At 37.9% G+C, this 21,117-nt stretch overlaps 12 protein-coding genes across 13 annotated transcripts; 7 read left to right on the top strand and 5 right to left on the bottom strand.

The window, feature by feature from the left end:
• Positions 1–22: 22 nt before the first annotated feature.
• Positions 23–1,146, top strand: LOC100640738 (palmitoyl-protein thioesterase 1-like). Its single transcript, XM_003384272.3, has one exon. The coding sequence runs from the start codon at positions 62–64 to the stop codon at positions 986–988; it is 927 nt and encodes a 308-aa protein (XP_003384320.1). The 5' UTR covers positions 23–61; the 3' UTR covers positions 989–1,146.
• Positions 1,115–5,754, bottom strand: LOC100633121 (threonylcarbamoyladenosine tRNA methylthiotransferase-like). The gene is made up of 8 exons (XM_003384297.2): positions 5,423–5,754; positions 4,955–5,306; positions 4,434–4,704; positions 2,086–2,231; positions 1,969–2,029; positions 1,796–1,915; positions 1,525–1,671; positions 1,115–1,465 (listed from the first exon to the last, which is right to left on the bottom strand). The coding sequence occupies exons 1-8, from the start codon at positions 5,715–5,717 to the stop codon at positions 1,205–1,207; spliced, it is 1,653 nt and encodes a 550-aa protein (XP_003384345.1). The 5' UTR covers positions 5,718–5,754; the 3' UTR covers positions 1,115–1,204.
• A 1-nt stretch (position 5,755) lies between these two features.
• On the top strand, positions 5,756–6,258 carry LOC100632994 (U11/U12 small nuclear ribonucleoprotein 25 kDa protein-like). Its single transcript, XM_003384296.2, has one exon. The coding sequence runs from the start codon at positions 5,784–5,786 to the stop codon at positions 6,213–6,215; it is 432 nt and encodes a 143-aa protein (XP_003384344.1). The 5' UTR covers positions 5,756–5,783; the 3' UTR covers positions 6,216–6,258.
• A 75-nt stretch (positions 6,259–6,333) lies between these two features.
• Positions 6,334–8,770, top strand: LOC100640610 (eukaryotic translation initiation factor 5A-1-like). Its single transcript, XM_003384271.3, has 6 exons — positions 6,334–6,659; positions 6,712–7,675; positions 7,725–7,901; positions 7,952–8,056; positions 8,231–8,377; positions 8,468–8,770. The coding sequence occupies exons 3-6, from the start codon at positions 7,734–7,736 to the stop codon at positions 8,516–8,518; spliced, it is 471 nt and encodes a 156-aa protein (XP_003384319.1). The 5' UTR covers positions 6,334–6,659; positions 6,712–7,675; positions 7,725–7,733; the 3' UTR covers positions 8,519–8,770.
• Positions 8,771–8,881: 111 nt separating this feature from the next.
• Positions 8,882–9,945, bottom strand: LOC100640483 (protein LZIC-like). The gene is made up of 6 exons (XM_003384270.3): positions 9,771–9,945; positions 9,585–9,720; positions 9,312–9,410; positions 9,167–9,262; positions 9,042–9,120; positions 8,882–8,990 (listed from the first exon to the last, which is right to left on the bottom strand). Exons 1-6 carry the CDS (start codon positions 9,869–9,871, stop codon positions 8,935–8,937), a joined length of 567 nt encoding a protein of 188 aa, XP_003384318.1. The 5' UTR covers positions 9,872–9,945; the 3' UTR covers positions 8,882–8,934.
• A 69-nt stretch (positions 9,946–10,014) lies between these two features.
• On the top strand, positions 10,015–11,724 carry LOC100640356 (prostamide/prostaglandin F synthase-like). The gene is made up of 7 exons (XM_003384269.3): positions 10,015–10,122; positions 10,213–10,322; positions 10,368–10,478; positions 10,591–10,742; positions 11,032–11,095; positions 11,144–11,316; positions 11,403–11,724. The coding sequence occupies exons 4-7, from the start codon at positions 10,639–10,641 to the stop codon at positions 11,536–11,538; spliced, it is 477 nt and encodes a 158-aa protein (XP_003384317.1). The 5' UTR covers positions 10,015–10,122; positions 10,213–10,322; positions 10,368–10,478; positions 10,591–10,638; the 3' UTR covers positions 11,539–11,724.
• LOC100632866 (dihydroxy-acid dehydratase-like) lies at positions 11,682–14,608 on the bottom strand. The gene is made up of 22 exons (XM_003384295.3): positions 14,550–14,608; positions 14,439–14,495; positions 14,357–14,395; positions 14,215–14,291; positions 14,118–14,161; positions 14,028–14,077; positions 13,903–13,986; positions 13,821–13,857; positions 13,565–13,777; positions 13,406–13,468; positions 13,216–13,352; positions 13,074–13,156; positions 12,946–13,030; positions 12,865–12,903; positions 12,701–12,817; positions 12,589–12,651; positions 12,465–12,536; positions 12,341–12,394; positions 12,246–12,295; positions 12,091–12,197; positions 11,906–12,015; positions 11,682–11,859 (listed from the first exon to the last, which is right to left on the bottom strand). Exons 1-22 carry the CDS (start codon positions 14,565–14,567, stop codon positions 11,731–11,733), a joined length of 1,728 nt encoding a protein of 575 aa, XP_003384343.1. The 5' UTR covers positions 14,568–14,608; the 3' UTR covers positions 11,682–11,730.
• Positions 14,609–14,622: 14 nt separating this feature from the next.
• Positions 14,623–15,953, top strand: LOC109580371 (nurim-like). The gene is made up of 6 exons (XM_019993424.1): positions 14,623–14,745; positions 14,789–14,937; positions 15,019–15,215; positions 15,269–15,374; positions 15,430–15,541; positions 15,591–15,953. Exons 1-6 carry the CDS (start codon positions 14,680–14,682, stop codon positions 15,744–15,746), a joined length of 786 nt encoding a protein of 261 aa, XP_019848983.1. The 5' UTR covers positions 14,623–14,679; the 3' UTR covers positions 15,747–15,953.
• On the bottom strand, positions 15,893–17,375 carry LOC100632738 (uncharacterized protein UNK4.17-like). Its single transcript, XM_003384294.3, has 3 exons — positions 17,089–17,375; positions 16,521–16,996; positions 15,893–16,392 (listed from the first exon to the last, which is right to left on the bottom strand). Exons 1-3 carry the CDS (start codon positions 17,360–17,362, stop codon positions 15,991–15,993), a joined length of 1,152 nt encoding a protein of 383 aa, XP_003384342.1. The 5' UTR covers positions 17,363–17,375; the 3' UTR covers positions 15,893–15,990.
• Positions 17,376–17,400: 25 nt separating this feature from the next.
• LOC105316792 (MRG/MORF4L-binding protein-like) lies at positions 17,401–18,341 on the top strand. Of its 2 annotated transcripts, none has more exons than XM_019993427.1 (4): positions 17,401–17,504; positions 17,634–17,755; positions 17,809–17,875; positions 18,092–18,341. In XM_019993427.1, exons 1-4 carry the CDS (start codon positions 17,420–17,422, stop codon positions 18,202–18,204), a joined length of 387 nt encoding a protein of 128 aa, XP_019848986.1. In that variant the 5' UTR covers positions 17,401–17,419; the 3' UTR covers positions 18,205–18,341. The 2 variants fall into 2 exon arrangements, with proteins under 2 accessions (XP_019848986.1, XP_011410291.1); XM_011411989.2 differs by having other exon boundaries at positions 18,089–18,341.
• LOC109580372 (uncharacterized) lies at positions 17,948–18,646 on the bottom strand. Its single transcript, XM_019993428.1, has 3 exons — positions 18,451–18,646; positions 18,343–18,401; positions 17,948–18,295 (listed from the first exon to the last, which is right to left on the bottom strand). Exons 1-3 carry the CDS (start codon positions 18,621–18,623, stop codon positions 18,198–18,200), a joined length of 330 nt encoding a protein of 109 aa, XP_019848987.1. The 5' UTR covers positions 18,624–18,646; the 3' UTR covers positions 17,948–18,197.
• A 74-nt stretch (positions 18,647–18,720) lies between these two features.
• Positions 18,721–21,098, top strand: LOC100632612 (stromal membrane-associated protein 1-like). Its single transcript, XM_003384293.3, has 5 exons — positions 18,721–18,856; positions 18,907–19,040; positions 20,101–20,186; positions 20,237–20,498; positions 20,792–21,098. Exons 1-5 carry the CDS (start codon positions 18,745–18,747, stop codon positions 21,047–21,049), a joined length of 852 nt encoding a protein of 283 aa, XP_003384341.1. The 5' UTR covers positions 18,721–18,744; the 3' UTR covers positions 21,050–21,098.
• The last annotated feature ends 19 nt before the right edge of the window (positions 21,099–21,117 follow it).

The raw sequence follows: 21,117 nt of genomic DNA, 5'->3' as shown, positions 1-21,117 counted from the left end.
TACACGTACAAATTTCATTTGATTTCTTCAGTAAATTTTCACGTGATAAAAAGGTGAATCAATGGTCGACATGTTTGTCCTGTTTCTCTCCTCTCTTCTTCTTGCTTCTGCCCCAGTGCTGGCAGATCCAGTCCCACTGGTAATGTGGCACGGTATGGGCGACACTTGCTGCTTTCCCTTCAGTATGGGCGCCCTCATGAAGCTGGTAGAGAAGCAGGTCCCTGGAATATACGTGCAATCCATTGAGATAGGAAACAGCATATCCGATGATGAGCTGAACGGGTTTTTCATGGGAGCTGAGAAGCAGATTGATATAGTTTGCAAGAATCTTTCGGCTAATCCTAAACTCCAGCAGGGCTTTAATGTAATTGGGTTTTCCCAAGGGGGCCAATTTCTAAGGGGTCTTGTACAGCAGTGCCCCAACGTCACCGTCCGAAATCTCATTTCGGTCGGGGGCCAGCACCAGGGGGTGTACGGTTTCCCAAGGTGCATAGGTACTAACGTAACGCTTTGCAATGAAATGAGACGCCTCCTCAATATCGGAGCTTATAACAAGTTAGTACAAGACATTTTAGTGCAGGCCCAATATTGGCACGACCCCCTGAACGAGGATGAGTATAAGAAGAAATGCGTCTTCCTTCCCGACCTCAATCAAGAGAATACCTACAACCCAAACTACAAGTTACGACTCCTCACTTTGAAAAACCTTATACTGGTAAAGTTTCTTGAGGATGAAATGGTGCAGCCGAGAGAGAGCGAATGGTTTGGGTTTTATAAGCCGGGACAAGCAGTCGAGACTTATACTTTATTTGACAGTGACCTTTACAAGAATGACCTCTTAGGATTGAAGACTCTCAATGATACCGGTCGGCTTCATTTCCTTGGAGCTCCTTTTGATCATTTGAAGTTCACTGAGCAATGGTTCATTGATAATCTTATACCATTCATTAATGTCCAATTTGATGAAGATGAGAAGAAAAGGGACTAAGCCATGTTAAAAATGATTTTTTGACTATTATTATTATTCTCCTTCCTATACTTGTTGTTCCCCATGTTACTTGTTGCATATACATGAAGTGTTGATTGTTTACTTTTATTTGTTTAAACTGTTTTCAGTCAATTCATATGCTGTTACTGACATGTAAATTATGAAAAATTAATGACAATTGAGTATTTTTATGATAAAAATGGACGCTTGCTCCTTCTAAATGTACAGTTTATGAAACACAGCTATAATGTGAGGGAGTCTATACAACACCAGTACTATCATCACTATCAATATTAGTCCTAACATCTTATTACTGGTACTAATCTTCCCAAAAGATTTATCACCATCATTTATGACGCTATCAGAAGGTAAACGCAATACGTCTATTATCTCTCCCATCATGAAATGCTTCCCAGTCGATACTATCTTAACAAGCGCCATTTTCCCCATGAGTTCTTTATACTGTGGAACTAGCACCTAAAAACGAAATTATATAAAAGTACATGTCTTTTAGCTCCACCCATTTGCCAGCCCACCTGTTCATAGTACTTAGTGTGTCCAACATAATAACGCTTGTCATGTGACATTTCTGTGACGAGTATGGTCTCAATCCCGCCCACACGTTTAGAGTATGGAGTATAGGAATGGAATAATTCCGTTAATTTCCGAGACCTGTTCTTTACCTAATAACAACAACAACATTACATGTAAATAATAATAACAACAATGATACAAAAATATACATAATAATAGTGGTGAAATTGCAAAAATTAAATAATAATAATAATAATAATAATGATAATGTACTTCATTTGTTGGTATTCGTTTCATTTTAGCAGCTGGAGTCCCAGGCCGTGGATAAAACTGATTAATAAACAATGAAGGGAACTTATACTCATTAACGAGAGAAAGAGTCTCACTGAAATCCTATCAAATAAATAAAAATTAATTAATTAATAATAAATAAATAAATATAGTACTTCTTCAGTTTCAGTTGGAAACCCACATATGACGTCTGTAGCTATGGTAACACCAGGAACTCTAAGATGGTAAAGAAATGTAATAATATAAAGAAAGACCTTCCCTCTCTACTCAACTGTTCTTTTAGATAATCCACTACTTTCCTAAACTGTTTGATGGTGTATTCTCTCTTCATTTCTCCCAGTACAGCATCAGAGCCAGATTGGACCGGAACGTGAAGGAATGAATACACTCGTGGATGGGACAAGATCTTTGCCATTTCCTACAAAAAATAAAAACCATTTATCACAAGTTAGGAGCCTAGAACGTGTTCATGCAAATGTAATTTAAATGTAAAATTCTCTCCCAAGAAGGTTTAAAGTATCAGAAAATGTAATAAAAATTGGGGGTGATTTTTTGGCCATTTTTCGGAAAAAACCATGGGCTATAGTACAGGGATTTTTTCAGAAATTGGCCTATTTTTAAAAAATGGCGGTAACTTTAAAAATTTAAGTCTAAATCAGCTCAAACTTCCTACGCAGCATAAGTACATCAATATGCATCAGAAAATGTAATAAAAATTGGGGGTGATTTTTTGGCCATTTTTTGGAAAAAACCATGGGCTAAAGTACAGGGATTTTTTCAGAAATTGGCCTATTTAAAAAAATGGCGGTAACTTTAAAAATTTAAGTCTAAATCAGCTTAAACTTTCTACACAGCATAAGTACATCAATATGCATCAGAAAATGTAATAAAAATTGGGGGTGATTTTTTGGCCATTTTTTGGAAAAACTATGGGTTATAGTACAGGGATTTTTTCAGAAATTGGTCTATTTTAAAAAATGGCGGTAACTTTAAAAATTTAAGTCTGAATCAGCTCAAACTTGCTACACAGTATAAGTACATCAATATGTATCAGAAAATGTAATAAAAATTGGGGGTAATTTTTTGGTCATTTTTCTGAAAAAACCATGGGCTATAGTACAGGGATTTTTTCAGATTTTGGCCCATTTAAAAAAATGGCGGTAACTTTAAAAATTGAAGTCGGAATTAGCTCAAACTTTCTACACAGCATAAGTGCATCAATATGTATTAGAAAAGGTAATAAAAATTGGGAGTGATTTTTTGGCCATTTTTCATGGGCTATAGTACAGGGATTTTTTTCAGATTTTGGCCCATTTTTTAAAATGGCCGTAACTTTAAAAATTTAAGTCGGAATCAGCTCAAACTTGCTACTCAATATAAGTACATCAATATGTATCAGAAAATGTAATAAAAATTGGGAGTGATTTTTTGGCCATTTTTCTGAAAAAACCATGGGCTATAGTACAGGGATTTTTTCAGATTTTGGCCCATTTTTAAAATGGCTGTAACTTGAAAAATTCAAGTCGGAATCAGCTCAAACTTGCTACACAGTATAAGTACATCAATATGTATCAGAAAATGTAATAAAAATTGGGTGTGATTTTTTGGCCATTTTTCATGGGCTATAGTACAGAGATTTTTTTAGACTTTGGCCCATTTTTAAAATGGCTGTAACTTGAAAAATTCAAGTCGAAATCAGCTCAAACTTGCTACACAGCATAAGTACATCAATATGTATCAGAAAATGTGATAAAAATTGGGGGTGATTTTTTGGCCATTTTTCGGAAAAAACCATGGGCTACAGGGATTTTTTCAGATTTTGGCCCATTTTTAAAATGGCTGTAACTTGAAAAATTCAAGTCGGAATCAGCTCAAACTTGCTACACAGTATAAGTACATCAATATGTATCAGAAAATGTAATAAAAATTGGGTGTCATTTTTTGGCCATTTTTCATGGGCTATAGTACAGGGATTTTTTCAGACTTTGGCCCATTTTTAAAATGGCTGTAACTTGAAAAAGTCAAGTCGAAATCAGCTCAAACTTGCTACACAGCATAAGTACATCAATATGTATCAGAAAATGTGATAAAAATTGGGGGTGATTTTTTGGCCATTTTTCGGAAAAAACCATGGGCTATAGTACAGGGATTTTTTCAGATTTTGGCCCATTTTTAAAATGGCTGTAACTTGAAAAATTCAAGTCGGAATCAGCTCAAACTTGCTACTCAACATAAGTACATCAATATGTATCAGAAAATGTAATAAAAATTGGGGGTGATTTTTTTGGCCATTTTTCGGAAAAAACCATGGGCTATAGTACAGGGATTTTTTCAGATTTTGGCCCATTTTTAAAATGGCTGTAACTTGAAAAATTCAAGTCGGAATCAGCTCAAACTTGCTACTCAACATAAGTACATCAATATGTATCAGAGTGATTTTTTGGTCATTATTTGGAAAAAACCATGGGCTATAGTACTGGGATTTTTAAAGATTTTGGCCCATTTTTTATATGGCCGTAACTCAGAAAATAGAAGTCAGAATCAGCTCAAACTTGCTACACAGCATAACTACATCAATATGTATCAGATATTTATAATAAAAGCAGTTATTAATCATTACCTCCAGGTGTTCCATTATGTACGGTGGGTTTGTCATTCCAATACGAAGCATAGAACCTTCCGGCATCACCTCAACAAGTTGCCATAGCAACTCGGGTAAAGTCACGCCTATATCCCGGCCGTATGCACCAGTGTCTTCGCTCGTTAGCCATATTTCGACCACGCCTTCTTCAAAAGCTTGAGTAGCTCTTGAGATTATTTCTTGCGGATAATAACTAGCGAGATTACCTCGAGAGTGCTTTGTCTTACAATAAGTACAGTGATTAAGACAGCTGCAAATAAAGAGATTCATTATATTAAAAATAAACAGATATAATACATATTCAAAAAACAACGTACATGTACATGTATAGTAGAACCTTCAAACAGAGGCCTGTTTAAAAGTTTAAGATAGTAAATAGAAGCCTAAAATTCCACTTAAAGATTTACTGTACATCAACTATCATTATATAAATAATAATGATTATAATTATTAATTAATTAATTGATTACCCTGAATTGATTAATTAATTAATTGATTACCCCGAATTGATTGGTATTATTTCCACTAAAGGATTCTTCCTGATTTTTGGTAGCTCCAGACTCGGTCCGGCTAACTGACGCCCACTCCCTCTCTTTGTCCCAAACAGCCTAACGGTTCCTCCCTTTAAAGCTCCCTCCACCACTTCAACTATACGATCAATCTGTTTGACACCCACGGCAGAAATGTCCTTTATTTCGTCAAGGTCTTTCTGTCCCTGGGGGACGCACCCGGCAACCACAAGGGTCTTGTTGAGTTCCTTTCCTTTCTTGATGGCGCTTTTGAAACCATCTTCACTTGGACCTTTCACAGTGCAGCTGTTTAGTAGCCACACGTGAGCGTCCAATGGTGAGTCTGAAAAAGGAATTCGAAAAAAAAGAATTTTAAAATTAATTTCTATATTGATTAATTAGTGGGTGTGGCCAATCTGGCCTAAATTAAGGGTTAAAAATAACTAGAATGCATCGTACCAGTAATAGTGTATCCTTCAGCTGCTAGCAGTCCTGCCATGTACTCTCCATCGCTAGTATTATGAGAGCAGCCCCAGGTCTTTATGTAGATGCTCTGACTGCCTGGGATGAAGCTGTCACCTTCAGCAACAAGGTTGGGGCCATTGTTTCGCCTCAAAGCGCGAGGAAGAACGCCTCTAGTGGCTCTAGAGGATTCCCTAGGCTCTTCAGAAGACGGAATGAGGTCTTCAATGTCAGGAAACGCTTCCTCTTCTCTGCAATTAGAGCTACAATTCTCACCATCACCATCAGCCATGTTTAGAGTCCGTACTTTAGTCGTAAAACTCCGTTCACGTAAACCACGTGGAACATTGTGTTGACAATGGATGAAACCTCTCACTTGGATGTCATGAAAGACGTGAAAGAGCTGATCCAAAACATCCTAAAAGATCCTTTTCTAAAAGACCTGTCTCCAGAGATATCATTAGATGAGGTTCAGTCCCGTTTAGCCCTCGAGCAAGGACGTGCTATGACTCTTAATGTACAAAAACTTGACAACACAAGTTTTCCTGTCATTGTTTTACAAGGAGCAACTGTCCATGAACTAAGGAAGAGTGTAGAGAATGAGACGGTCAGAAGACTCAAGAAGGAGGGGAGGACTACTTTCGTTAGCTGGGGTTATGTCTGGAAGACTTATTCTCTTTTCTACGGACAACACAGGCTGTCTAAACTTGATGACAAACTTGCAAACTATGGCATATCTAATAATTGTGACATACATTGGAAAAAAGTAGTAGAAAGAAAGCAATTTTAATTTTTAAATTGTAATTACATGAATTACATGTCTCACACATTAAGTTATTCATTATCACGTGTACTGCATGTGCAGCAAAATAGGCGTGGCTCATCTCAGCTGAACTTGTAAAAAGTCAACTTCATGCCTGGCTTATTCAGCAGGGCAGGGCGACTACACTACAGGTCAAAACTGAAAAGAAACATCAGTTAAAGAGGTCATAAGGACATGGCTACAGCGGCGGCAGTGCAACAGCCTCCATCCCTAGAAGAAGAAGAAATTGACGACGACTTTGTCTTGATAGAGCTTGTACTGGACGGGAGCCAGAGGGACAAGAGCACTCCCAAAGAGCCTGATAGAAGTAAAAAACAGAACCCAAAGTCTGGCCCACCTAAAGTTCCTGATAGTATACCTAATTTTGAGGATTATGAAGATTTTGTTGAAATTACAGTAGAGGAAGCAAATGTGAGTATCATGTGGTATCATGGCTTGTAACATTTTGTGTTTCTCTTAATAGTTACCAGAGTCCCGGTCGGAAGATAACAAGAGATCTCTTTATGGTGTTCGTTTGTTCCAGTATTCCCCAGAGAGCGAAGGAAATATATACATAACAAACGAAGAGCTGTAAATTTCCAATATCCTTCACTCCTTTTTTACTCTCCTTTCCTCTGTCTCTCTAATCACCAACTCAACTATCTCCATTCCACTTAACATTGTTATGTACATAGTTTAATGTTTAATATTTGTGTTGAGAACTTGAGCTTAACGACTTCACATGTATCGCTATTACTTGTGTATATATATATATAATTAACCTATTCATAGACAAGACTCTACCATTCTATTATATAACTTATTATTGCCATTGCTGTTATTGTTTCATTAGTGTTACATGTATGATGTATCATTGTTACATTTTCATTGTGTAATCTGGTACTCTGCACTCTACTTGCTATAACAATTGTTAACTAGAGCACTATGTGTGTACTATTGTTATAACAATGAATATGATTTAAAAACCATCTCCAAATATGGTAGAATAACATTGTATCAGTGTTCATATCTTGCCAAGCTTCCTTCGCAGGGATTTCATCCGCTTTCTCCATTTCCTCAACTTGTGTTTCTTCATTTTCTTTTTTCTTTTCTTTAAGACACTGCTGCAATCATAACCATTCACTGCCTGGGGTTGTGATGATGGCAATATTAATGGAAGGTTAAGTGACAGTTGGAAATTGGAGCCACACCCACTAGCCCTCAGTGGAGAAGAAAGCTGAAAAAATGAGCATTCCAACTTTTTAATTTCTCCACATGTCCTCGAACCAAAGCCACAAATCCCTAGTCTAAGAGGCCCATACAGCCTCTTACAGCAACTGAAGAGACGAGGAGCAGCCATGAATGAATTCGAGCTGAATGGCACACCACGTGGGCAATGGAGCCTACTGCGCATGCGCAGTGACAGCCCCTTCACGTTGTCTGGAAAGGTGAGGCCATTCTTCCCTGTCTTTTTAACTAATCTTTTATACCTTTTAGTAACAAAGCATGGCAGAGGGAGATGCAGATTTTGAAGGAGGCGATGCCGGAGCCAGTGAAACTTACCCACAGCAATGCTCTGCCCTGCGCAAGGGAGGGCATGTTGTTTTAAAGGGTAAACCCTGTAAAATAATGGAAATGTCTACTTCTAAGACCGGAAAGCACGGCCATGCAAAGGTATTGCTCTTAAAGATGACTCGTGATTTTTAAATAATGGTATCTTCCAGGTGCATATGGTGGGTGTTGATATATTTACTGGAAAGAAGTATGAAGATATATGTCCGTCCACGCACAATATGAATGTGCCTCATGTGAAAAGAGTTGATTATCAGGTACTGGAAGAAGTTTTGCCGTGTTTATTTGTGTGGGCTGGTTTGTGGTTGTGGGCGTGGTTCTCTTGCCATTAATTAATTAAAATAATTATGCATTGTAGTTAAGTTGTAAATTTTAATTCCGTTATGTTCATCAGTAGTAATGTTCATTCTCTTAATTCCCACTCTCCATAGCTAATTGATATTTCTGATGATGGTTTTCTTAGTCTAATGACGGATACTGGAGACCAAAAAGACGATGTTAAACTTCCAGAAGGTGACGAGGGTAAATCTATTAAGTCTCGTTTTGACAACGGTGATTCTTTCTTGGTCACTGTTGTGGTAAGCTGCGTTTTAATCAGATTTTTAAATCTTCTAGATTCTATGCAATTTGCCATGATTGCAACAACTTTTAATGTTATATATTTTTAGACCGCCATGGGGACAGAAGCAGTGATGGGGACCAAAAACATGAAAGAATAGTAACGACTGCTATAGAAGGATGGTTCCTTGGTTATCTCTAGTAGCTGTGCATTATAAATATATAATGTTTAATTATTTCTACTCAATTATTATTGTATAACTAGTTCTATTATTATTATTGTTGTTGATGCAAATCACTGTTTCCATCTTTCATCATATTATTGTTATTATTATTATTATTATTGTTAATAATGGTTGTTTTTGTGGTTAAAAGATGTTTGTTTCTGCTGGAAGAAATGGTAGTTTTAAAAATTGTTAGTTACGTCAAAATGGTGTATGAGAACTAAGAAGTCAGTAACTCCTATTATACCTATGCATAGTATCATAATGCTTGGCTAGTGGCTGTAAAGAAATTTTTTTGTATTTTAATCAAAAGCACAGGTCTCATCACACAAAAATTATTTGTTCCTGTCCTTTTATTTCTTGACTTGAGTCCCAGCAATCGCCAGTACCTTCTCACCAGCAGCTGTGTCTGATTTTTAAACAGAAATTGATTTTTTTGAAATAATAAAAGCACAAGTACCTGCATCCGATATTTTCTCAAATTGTGACAAAGCAGCTGTTGAATGTGCGGAGAGGAAATCCAGTTCTTCTGCCGTTAGCTAAAAAACAAAAAAATTTTCAATAGCGCCACAGTTTCAATTTTACCTTTTCTCCCAATTTTCTCAAAGCAACCAGTATTTCTACTTTCTGCTGCGTCAGAGTGTCTTCTGTTATCTTACCCATCTTTGCGTCTCTCTGCATCTAAAGTTAGTATCAAAAATAGGCGTGGCATTTAAAGGTATGGTCTCACGTCCGTGAGTCTTTGACGGAGCTGTCCGGGTTGCTTTTTGGCAAAGAGTCGAATAACTTCAGGAGTTTTGAAAGCGTCGCTAATTGCAGCCTGTATGGCCTAAAAACAAGACGGAAGGATCAAGATTATACATTTTAAACAATTTTCATGAATGATTGAACAATCCGCCAACATGAATGTGAACAGCTGTTGCAGACAGAAAATTGAATGTTCAATTGCAAAGCTATGACAACACATATTGCAAGCAGCTTGTATTTGATAAGCCACACCTACCAGTTGCATCCGATTGATTTCATTGACCAGTGTCATATCGCCAGACGTCAGTTTACTCAGTGACTCGTTAAACTCTTTTAACTGCTCCACTGTCTCTTGTCTCGTCTCTTCATACTCTGCAGCATCCATGTCATCTCTGGTTTTTGATAACTTTTAATATATTTTTTCTTAGTTTCAAGAGCTCACTTTGCTTCCTCCAAGTCTTCCAACTGGGCAACAAGACGGTCCAGCTGTTCCTCCAAATTTTGTTTCAGTTTTTGTGTCTCGCTCCGACCTCTAGAGCTCATTTTAGCCTATCTTTTTCAGGCTTTCTCTCTTATTGTCACGTGGGTGGGGCTGTTTATAATAGGCGTGGTTTTCACAGGCGTTAATAGGGCGGGGTTTTCGATGTGTTATAAAAGATGGCCGGCGACGGCTATCCATGCAGTTTTCGTTGCATTAGGTGCCGCCCGTAATCTGCTATTGCTCCTTTTGCTAACACTGCAGAGAGTCTTATCTTTTGTGTTCTGTCAAGCTACCAAGTTGTATAAACTTGTAGGTAAGCACCCCTATATGGTATGCAGCTATGCTGCTGCATACTGAGAACTGAACCCTATGTATTTTTCAATTTTTATGTTCCATATAACAGTCTTCAGTTTCATAAAGACAGCAAATATGGCCACTGCTGCTCTACCTAAAATTGATTATCTTCAGAAGATAAGCAGAAACACCATATTTAATGCCAGAACTAATCAGAAGGTATGGTAAATGATTTTGCAATCAAGACTTCCATCTTTCTTGTAGGATATACCAGTTGGAAGCCTCTGGGAAGATGGCCCTGTTGTTATCATGTTCCTGAGGCGTTTTGGATGACAATTGTGCAGGCTTGGTGCTGTGAAAATCAGCATCATAGAGGTATGAATGCATATGCATAAACTGCATGCTTGATTTACATTTAACTATGATATGTCTGCAAGTTTCATTAGCTTAAATAACATCTACTGACTTTCCTCTTTCCTTTTAATAGCCATTACTTTCTAAGCATGGCATAAAGGTGGTTGCGGTGGGATTGGAAATGTTGGGTGTGGAGGAATTCATTGAAAGGAAATTTTTTCCTGACAGTGTTGACATATATGTTGATGAGAAGAAGACTTGCTATCAATGTCTTGGTTTTAAGAGGTGAGAAACAACATATACATGTATATGCACTTAAAAAACTGTTAGAGAATATGCAGGCTTCAAAATGACCTAGTTAAATCATTTTTAACATAAACCTTTTAAAAAGACTTTTCTTAAAGCATTCTGCAAAATACAAATGTCTTTTGAAGGATAAACTTTATAGCTTTGACGCATTTCCACCACTGCATAAGGTTCTGTTACACCATCCTAAGAATTCTATTTTCAACAATGGTGTAATTGAATTTTTAGATCTGTATACAGCCATATTATGATCTATTGTATACAACAGGTTTACTCTTTTGAATGTCTTCAAGGCTCTAGTCAGCAGTGTTAGTAGGAAAGCTATTATGGAGGTGAGCAGCATGAACCGATACAGGCTATAACAGTATAACTTTGTTTAGGCAAGGAGGAACAAGATTGAAGGCAACATGCAAGGAGATGGTCTTCAGAATGGCGGCCTCATAATAGTCGGTAAAGGTTCTAAAATGCTATTGTTTCATAAGGAAGAGTATCCTGGAGAACATGTAGAGAATGATGTAATACTAAAAACACTAGAAGTGGACGAAACAACAGTGTAAGTGAGAGAGAAAGAGAGAGTGTGATACTGCAGTATATTATCAGTGCATTTGCTAATAGCTTATAAAAATGTTCTTTTTGTAGGGTATCAGCAGAAAAAGCTGATACTATGGCAAAAATGGAAGAAGAAGGACTCAATTGTGACAAGGCTTGCTTTGGTGATGATCCACCAACAGCACAAGCTAAAAAGAAGATGTTTGTTGCCAAAAAGAAAACATAAGCTCCTTGTAATTACGAGCGTAACTGTAATGTAATGTAGTACTAAAAATTAGATAATTTTATTTGCGATGATGGATAGAAATGAAGCGGATGTGGTCAACCTTTAGGTCTACATCTGCTGACGTTGCATCTAATATCCATCAATCACAACTGTAACGGCATCACTTAGAAATTATAATTACAAAAAACATATTCAACATGTCACGGCTCCGTAGTGAGCAGATTGAACGCAGCGCCTGTACTTTCCCAGTAGTCCAGGGAGAGGGCCAGCTGGTGGTTGCCAACGAGAACGACGTTCACTTAAAACATCAGGCGCAACATTCTAGTGGGCGTGTATCAAAGTCGTTAATACAATTAGTGCAACTAACAATGTTAATGCTCCTATTGCTCTTGTCAATGGTGAGGGTGTCCCCCTCTTCTATCAGAGCTATTGGCCCTCCATCGTAAGCTTCAGGTGTCACATGACCAATCATTATACCTATGAATATTAATAAGATAATTAAAATTTAATATATAAAGTACAATGTAAGTTTTTGGAGCTGTCTTTATTTACCGTGTGATGCACCGCTGAAACGACCATCGGTTACCAAAGCAACGGTTTTTCCTAGACCCGCTCCTACAAGTGCCGCTCCAGGGCTTAGCATTTCTGGCATACCAGGACTAGGAGATATAAATAATAATATTTAACTCTTTGCTTGTATGGTGTACCTTCCTTTAGGGCCTTCGTATCTGATGATTAGAACGTCGCCAGGTTTTATCTAATGGAGATAATCATAAAGGTGCAGTAATTGAGTAATGCTCACTTCTCCAGCCATTATAGCATCATAAGCTTTGTATTCGCCATCAAAGACTCGACACTATAACAAGAGGGAGAGAAAAAAGAGAGAGGAGGAAAAATTATTATTAAAATCATCATTATTAGCTTACAGGTCCAGTAAACGGCTTGTCAAATGACTTTCCACTTAGCTTAAATAAAGCACTCTCTGGACATAGAGAACCCTGTATTTATTTACTTTTTAAAATATAATGTATCTCATTTCTCTTCCCTTACCTTCATTACTATGATGTGATGACCAGGTTGAGCTAATGGATTACTCAAAGGGCGGACTACATCCTAATAAGAACAGCTGGTGGTGGTCTAACTATCATTCAAATCATCTCACTTGTTTTAGGTCAGCCAGTGATGGCGTCTCTGCTAAATTCTCGACAAGACTCTTCCCAGTTACTGTCATACAGTCTCCATGAAGCAAACCACCTGTCAGTAACTCTTTCTGAACAATCTTTTGCAAAAGATAAACTGTATTTATCTGAGCCTTAAGGAACTTACTGGCAGTCCACCAATGTCATGTAGATCGGACATATGATACTATGGAGGAATAGGCATGTGACTACTGATTATCTTTCTTACCTTCCCATGGGGTTTTAGATTAGCTAGAAGTGGGACCCTATCTCCGATGATGTTGAAATCTTCAATCTTCAAATCAACTCCAGCTCTAACCGAGAAAGAAACTTATAAGATTTAGTGTTTATCCTTACTCATGTGCCAGCGCAAGTAAATGCAACACTCCATTAGTAGAACCACCAAGAGCATACATAATGGTAACGGCATTTTCAAAAGCCTAAAAAAGGAGAGAAAGAGAGGAGTAGCATTAGCTATTCACTGTTGTCTCTCTCTTGCTTTTCTTGTCATTATTTGTCTAGCTGTCAGTCGATTTGTTAATAAATTAAAAACAGTGTCGACCACTTGACTGCACTGCCTTTGCTTCTCATCAGTGACCACGTTATCCCGAGATACAGCTGGACTGGAGCATGTTCCTATCATTAATAATTTAATTATTGTTACTCTCCATCGTTGTTGCTGCTTATACCTGGTAATGCCATTCCTAGAGCTTCTATAGCAGAACTCATTGTATTAGCCGTGAACATGCCACCTATGAAAAACCATCGCAATCATTTCAAGATCAGTTTAAACAAAAACTACGTCCACTTCTTAATCAATCCACCCACTCATTTAATTAAGTGCTTACCGCAAGATCCAGAGCCTGGCAGTGCGTGACACTCAATGGTGTGTAGTTCCTCCATGTCTATAATACCAGCACCATACGAACCAATGGCCTCCATTAATGTCTGTGCATCCCAAGCAACGTCTCTTCCTGGGCATTTACCCGGGAGAATTGTCCCTCCATATAGACTAACACCCACGGCATTAAGACGAGCAATAGGCATGACAACTCCAGGTACTGTAGTAAGAAGTAGGAGGAGCTTTAATAACTATTAATTAACCTGTTTTGTCACAGCCTCCAAGAGAAATGATTGCATCCTAAAAAAGTATAAAAATTAAATTTCTCCATTTTTGTATTTTTACCGCGAAATACGCTTGATGCATTATCTCAACACAGTCAGCAATCCAGTCTCTAGAAATCAATGAATACCTCATACCAATTGAGCCCTAATAATATAATAATAATAAAAACAACAATGCTTGTTTACATTAGTTTCTCCGTCGCTGACAACAGGGGTGTTGCAAATGAAGGCCACGCCTATAATTTACATTAAAGTTATAAAATTCGACTCTCTCACCTCCTTTCTTTTCCACTTCAGCAACAATCCAATCAGCTAAAACCCTAAAAAAAGAAAAGAGAGACATTATGTAATTCACATGATAATAATGCTTTACCTAAAGTGATTATTGCAAGGCAATGCGTTGCTGTAAGGAGATACAACAGTGATTATCGGCTTCGTAAAATCCTCATCCTACAAATCACATAATCTCATCCTCTAGTCACGTGATCTTAGCACCCAGTCACGTGACTGCTCACCTTAAATCCTGCTCCTCTGAGGTGTGCTCTGGCTGCAGTCTGAATGCAAAAATAATGAGCCCCACCCACACTTACTCCTTACTCTTTTAATCCATAAATGGTTGTCTTCTTTGCTGCCCGTTAATGCTACACTGTTTAACTGGAGGAAAGGAAAATGAGGCTCCAAAAATTAAAGACAATAATTATAATTTACCTTTAAACTTTTGGCCATGATGAATTAGCCCAAAACGGATTTTAGTAAATTTTTAGTATACTTTAAACACGTGTCATGTAGCACAGAGAAAGAGGTGTGGCTCAATTTTTACACCCACGCACACCTCAAAATGAAGGTTGTGTCTGGTGTTGTCTCAATCATTACAGGTCTTGTTACATGTCTGGCACTTTCTTATGTAAGTTGCATAGTTCAAAACTCACAACTCTTTTTTGCATTAGTTTGTTTTATTTCTCAACAATTGGCAACCAAGTCCTTCTTTGCCAAGTATTGATCACAAGCCCCAAGCCATTGCTTCACTGTTGCTAGTTCCTAGCTCACCAACAGCAAATAACATACTTCTTATGCTGCTCTTTACATTGCCACATACGTAAGAATTCACATGACATTGTATTGTATAGACTACCAATTAGTGAAACTGTATTACATGATGTGTCTGTCCTTATTATAGGTTAATAACATTTGAAAGTGTTAAAAGGCTGCTAATTAATTACTTGCTCTGCTCTGAAAAGAAGTATTACTTGCTTTTCTATTCGTTCTGGGCTTCAGTGTCTCTCCTATTTTTATATACATTCTGGAGTCCATCAACCAGTGAGGTTTGGTCTATCAGACTTAATTGGGCTGCATTAGCTGTGCATGCTCTTCAAGGTAGCTATGCTATAATTATCTAGTGTGCAGTTATATTTTTTCGTGATGATTAGGCATTTTCTTGATCTTGTATTTATATTCTCTTCTCTCGACGGAAATTCTTGGCAACTTTGGGCTTGTTTGGTTTGTGAAATCAACGCTCGGGTTGTCAAAAATAAAGTACGACAGTACCAAATTTTTATCACTTGTTGAATGCGCATTATTGTATGTATAGGAAAGAAAAGGGTGGAAAGGAGAACAAGCTAGTAATTAGTGGTATCTACGGTGTAGTTAGGCACCCATTGATGACCTGTACTATTGCTATGATGTGGCTGACGCCAACAATGGTAATAATAACTATTCTAGTTGCATTCAGTGTTTTTATTCTTCTCTAAGACTATAGGTCATCTCTTCCTAGCAGCTCTTTTTACTTTATACATAGTCCTAGCTGTTAGATTCTCTGAAGAACCAAAACTGATTAAAGAATACGGAATAGCCTATACTAACTATCAGAGGAAAGTCCCGTGTCAGTTAATACCTGGCATATACTGAATGAACTGATGGGTTTTTGTTTTTGCTTGTCACGGAATTTGTGACAATGAAACTAATTGATTTTTGCTTATCACAGATTTTGTGACAATGGTTTTTGCTTGTCACAGATTTCGTGACAATGCAACAAATGTGTTTACTATAAATTATTTATTTATTAAACCCAATAAAATTGGTGATTTATTATTCCAAAAATCATTATAAAAAATATTTCATATCAACATTCACTCCTATAGCATTCTGCAAATCATTTTTGTTGGGTTGTTGCTCTCCTTATAGCCCAAGAGAGCTCATAAGTCTTCGCTGCATCTTCGTAAGTCGATCTAATTAAACCATATTCGCTTTTTGATGAAACTGCTCTCATGAAAGCACTAATCTCCTCAAAATAGGTATCAACGCCAGGGAACGTCTCCACAGACTCCTCGATTGAACCACTCTTCCTTATTTTAAGCGTACACTGAGGGAGATAGGGATTGAGTAGTGATATGTATAGCCCATCACACCACATATCAATACCAGTCTCATATTGATGATCGTGGAGTAACAGGGTATGCGTTAGAGTCCCTATACCGCCATTCTTAAACCTCCAGACACACTGTGTGGCACACGGTGCCATTTTATCTTCAGGGATATCAGCATCTAGCACAACCTGTTAGAAAATAGCAATCATAGCAGAATATTAGATTCATATTAGGTAAATATTAGGTACATGTTTACAAAACAACAAAATACAAGTATACATAAGTATGTCCATTAGTATAGCCTTTAGTCCCTTACCTTTGGTATAGAAGTCAAGAATCCAGTATCAGTTGGATTAGCTGAAAAAGGAACATTATACCCTTTCACTGAGTCTAGCTCCACTTCTCCTCCAATATATCTCACCAGGTCACAGAAATGAGTTGCTTGTTCAATTATAGGGCCGCCAGAAAGCGCAGCGTTCCACCAAAAAACCTTCTTTAAATTCGAGCAAGTGCAGGAGTAGCGGGCATTGAGGGCCACAAGCGGTCGGCCATATTTCTTAATCTCCTCCTTTATCCTGATGATGGCTGGATGATAGCGGAACATGTATCCCACGCTAACCACACAATCCTTATCAGCAGCTGTCTTGGTGACTGCAGAAACGTATTCATTAAATTGCTCTGGAGGAATGACAGAGACAGGCTTCTCCACAAATAGATTGATCCCGCCATTTAAAAGCTGCAACTCGACATCATTGCCTTCTGAGAAACTGCCATGATGAATCGGAGGTACACCTAATAATAATAATAATAACAATAGTAATAATAACTGCCCACCCACTATAAATACAGGTAGGTTAAAGCTAAATTGAATTGTTCTTGCTTACCGATAAAGGCAGCTTTGATATTATTGTTCTCTTTCAATGCAGTAGCAATATCTCCATAAACCTTGCACCCCTTGTAGAGGTGGGAGGAGCTACCAGCGAGCTTCTCTTGGAGTATTTCGTCTGCTTTGTCGGTCAGTGGATCGATTATAGCAACCACTCGTATGCCTCCCAACTTTTCCAATCTTATAGAATGATTCCAAGGATTCTCCGTCCCTCCAAAATTAACGACTCCAGAGCCAACGAAGCAAATATCCACAGTGGGAGCTGCCGCCATCTTGCATTGGTCACGTGATATTTTTAACCCCTACATTAGAGTCCGCCATTTTTAAAAATGGAGGAAGGTGAAGAAGATATAAAGTGGACTCCAGAAATGGAGGTGGCTTTATTTAAGGCAATGCTGGATCACAAGCCAGTTGGTAAATTAATTTTAATTTATTGATTTCAAATCACTGAACTCTAAAAATAATAATATCAGCAATAAGGGATGTCAAAAATTAGCAATTTAGTTCATTATTCGTAATTATTAATGATACCATATAAAATAGGTGTGAACAAACACTGGCATATGCTCTGCATTCATCATCGTATGATAACTCAAGGAGGTGTGGTCATACCTACAAGACTCATTTGGAAGCATCTACAGTCTCTGTATGACCTAGCTGCTTTGGTACAAACGAATATTATATCAAAATTTTTGATTGTAAAGTGTCTCATTTTTAGGACGAAACGGAGGCCCATCCTGTGATATGTGAAGAGTTTTATCTTCCGTCTTATTTTTATCAGCAAGGTTAATATGACATTCACACAAAGCCTACTGTCAAAACTATACTATACAGTCTAATCTCCACATAAGGTCACCTTGAGATTAATACAGTCTCTATAATGTAATGTCCCAATTTGGTACTAAACTACACCTGAAATCACTTTTACACTAATAGTAAATTATTGCAGTGTATTATTATTCAAGCAGCAATGTTGCTATTAGTAATCTTTTTACTAGAAGAAGGAGTTGGGGATGGTGACCAATCTTCATCAAGAAAGAGACACCGTGTGTCATCAAGTCCATCTCCAGCTGCTTCCCCTCTCTCCGTCACTAAGAGAAAAAGAGCTCAGTGAGATTTCGATTGGGTTTGGGAGGAGCCTGTTACTATGACGACCCCCTTTGAAGACGAAAGCAATTTAATATTATTTCCACTATCTGACCCATCTGTTTGTGAATTTCAATTATAATTTAGAGAATTTTAAACAACAAACCTGTTACTCCTTCTAGTATAGAGGACAATTCAGGTGATTTGGGATCTGTGTATTCTATCCTAAAAATTAGAAAGGGGTGTGGCTATGGGTGGAGCCTATTAGTCTTACATGTCATCCAATAGTTTTTCAAGTTTGTTTGCCATAAAGTCGTTTCTTTTTTCATTTTTTCCACTCAAGGCCTTGGTATTTTTATCAGCAGTCACTACAGGCAAAGCTCCTACGGTTGCTTCCCTTAGCTTAGCCTTTTCATCGTCATCACTTTCACTGCTACTGGTCGCCATTTTATTAAAGAGGCGTGGCTTGTTTGAGTGATGTCATAAGGGCAGGGCTGCGGGTGCAGTGACGTCACTGACTGGTCATAAACGCACTTTTTGGAAAATCAAAGAAGAAAGAAGAAAAGAGATGTCTAGAGACAAAGATAGAGGACAGAAACTCCATGAAAAGCACCAGATGATACTAGCCAACATGCTACGGGAGGAGGTGAACAAGTATTGCGCGGACTGTCACGCTAAAGGTAGTTTTAAAAACCATTATTACCTTCACTGACCACCATTTTCTCTTCAGGACCCAGATGGGCCTCTTGGAACATTGGCATATTTATATGTATACGCTGTGCCGGTATTCACAGGAATTTAGGAGTCCATATATCTCGTGTCAAGTCTGTTAACCTTGACAGCTGGACACCAGAGCAGATCGAAGTAAGATATTCCCCTAGTATATTCCCCTAGTTGTAAGATATTTCTGTACCCTTTGCTCTTTATGCCAACTAGCCGTAACACAAATATTTATTATTTCTTGGCCTTTGACACAGACAAACAGTTGTAGTCTAAAATGATAACTGTTACTGAATGTCATTTGTACATGTACCTCCACCATCTTCCATTGTTTTGGCTATGAGTGATATTTAGAGTAGAAGTTCTTTGTGTAGGGCACAAAAGAACTTAAAAAATCAATCACCTGACTTTTACATGTGGATAAGTTGTAGCAATTGTGTATTCATTGTGACCCCATAAATGGAGAAAATGTTTCACAGCTCCCCCTGTGGAGATACACCTAGATTCATGTTTGAAAATATTGTAACACGTGTGCCTTTGTGACTTCAAAGCAATGACAGATTGAATTTGTCACTCACTAATAGAAAATGTCCCTTGAAAGCTACATGTACATGTTTATTTCTATTGTGCTATTTAAAATCTGAATATTATGATCAATTCATTCATGTGAAGCATAATTATACTATATCCCAGTTCAGTTTGGGACGGAAGTGGAGCAGCTGCGAAATGTAGTTACGTCACAAAAATGACGTATTTTAATTATATTCATAGAAGCATGGAGGCTGTGTTGTTTCACTCTTAAAACAGTCTTGCTGTTGCTGATAAGCAGTACAATAGCTGCTGGAGCCTACTAGTCTTCATAATGGCCATTATTATCAAAAGATCTGGCTCTGTTAGCTTTTTAAAAGAAGAATTATCAGTTTGGGCGCTCGACCACATGTTCTTATGTAAACTATGACGTAGATAAATTGTCATAAAACGTCATTTTGGTATGCCATTGGGTTTATAGGGAGAACCCGGTTCTCAGGGTTCCCAAGGGCTGAGAGACCCAAAATTTCACAGATTTTGATGGACTTTGGCGACTAAGAACCTGTAAAAGTTTCATCCTTATCCCACATTCCTATAGAAAGTTATTCCAGTTTTTCTTGTCCCAAACTCAACTGGGATATAGTATATTATTATTTATTTTTATTTATATTTTTAGTCTATTCAGACTAAGGGTAATGGTTACGCTAATGAAATATACGAAGCGTCACTTCCGTCAGGTTTTAGGAGACCACAAGACGACTAGTAAGTCACGTGACAGTCACATGATCACACTCATTCCTTTACACCTTTAGTGCCGTCGAAACTTTCATTCGTGCCAAGTACGAGCGAAAGCAGTACACAGCCAAGTCGTCTAGTAGTTCTTCGGCTCCTAAGGAAACCAAAGCTCCTTCAAAACCGGCAGAGCAAAGCTCTAGACTGACGACAGGCTCTGGGTCTTCTTCGTCTCGTGGAACCAGCCCATCACGACCAGTCGCTATCGAGCGACCATCTTCTAATAGCACAGCAAGTAGCTCTGTATCTAGAGCTAAACCAAGGAAACAGCCACAGCAAGAAGTAAATAGGATGTATATATTATGTATTACATGTACTTGGATGCTTGGTTGGTTAAGTGAGTTATCATCACTTTCTGATGCATGACAGGAAGTGATAATGGTGCTGATTGATGTTCCAATGATGTCAGTATGTACTTGTTGATTTTCCTTATAAGGATGTATAATAAGCATATCATTAACCTCTCCTTCCTCAGTATGTGTACATTATCTAACTTCAATGTCTACATTCCTTTCTCATAGTAATGGCAGACATTGATACACCTAGTATTTTATAATTTTTTTTTCAATTTTTAGTTATTAAGTTTTGATGCTAAATCAACCCCCAGTACTGCGACCACCACTCCTGCCCCTAACCCCACCCCCAACCCAACAGTTAATCTACTTACAGATGAGCCTTTAATCTCTGCCCCTAAGCAAGCAGATAATCCTCCTCCGCTAATGGGAGGGATGACTTCAAGCCCGGGTCCTTCCAGAGCTGTTAAAGATTCCATAATGTCACTGTATGGAGTGCAGCCTGGCTATACTGCATATGGTCAAACTGGGGGTAAGTAGGTGGAGATAATTCTGCATTTTTATAACATTCTCTGATACATATACATGTTTTTATGTTGTGTTGAAAG

Source organism: Amphimedon queenslandica, unplaced genomic scaffold (genome assembly GCF_000090795.2).
Source record: "Amphimedon queenslandica unplaced genomic scaffold, v1.1 AMPQUscaffold_13495, whole genome shotgun sequence".
Lineage (NCBI taxonomy): Eukaryota > Metazoa > Porifera > Demospongiae > Haplosclerida > Niphatidae > Amphimedon > Amphimedon queenslandica.
The sequence above is the reverse complement of the archived record's forward strand: the minus strand, read 5'-3'. Positions and strand labels throughout refer to the sequence as shown.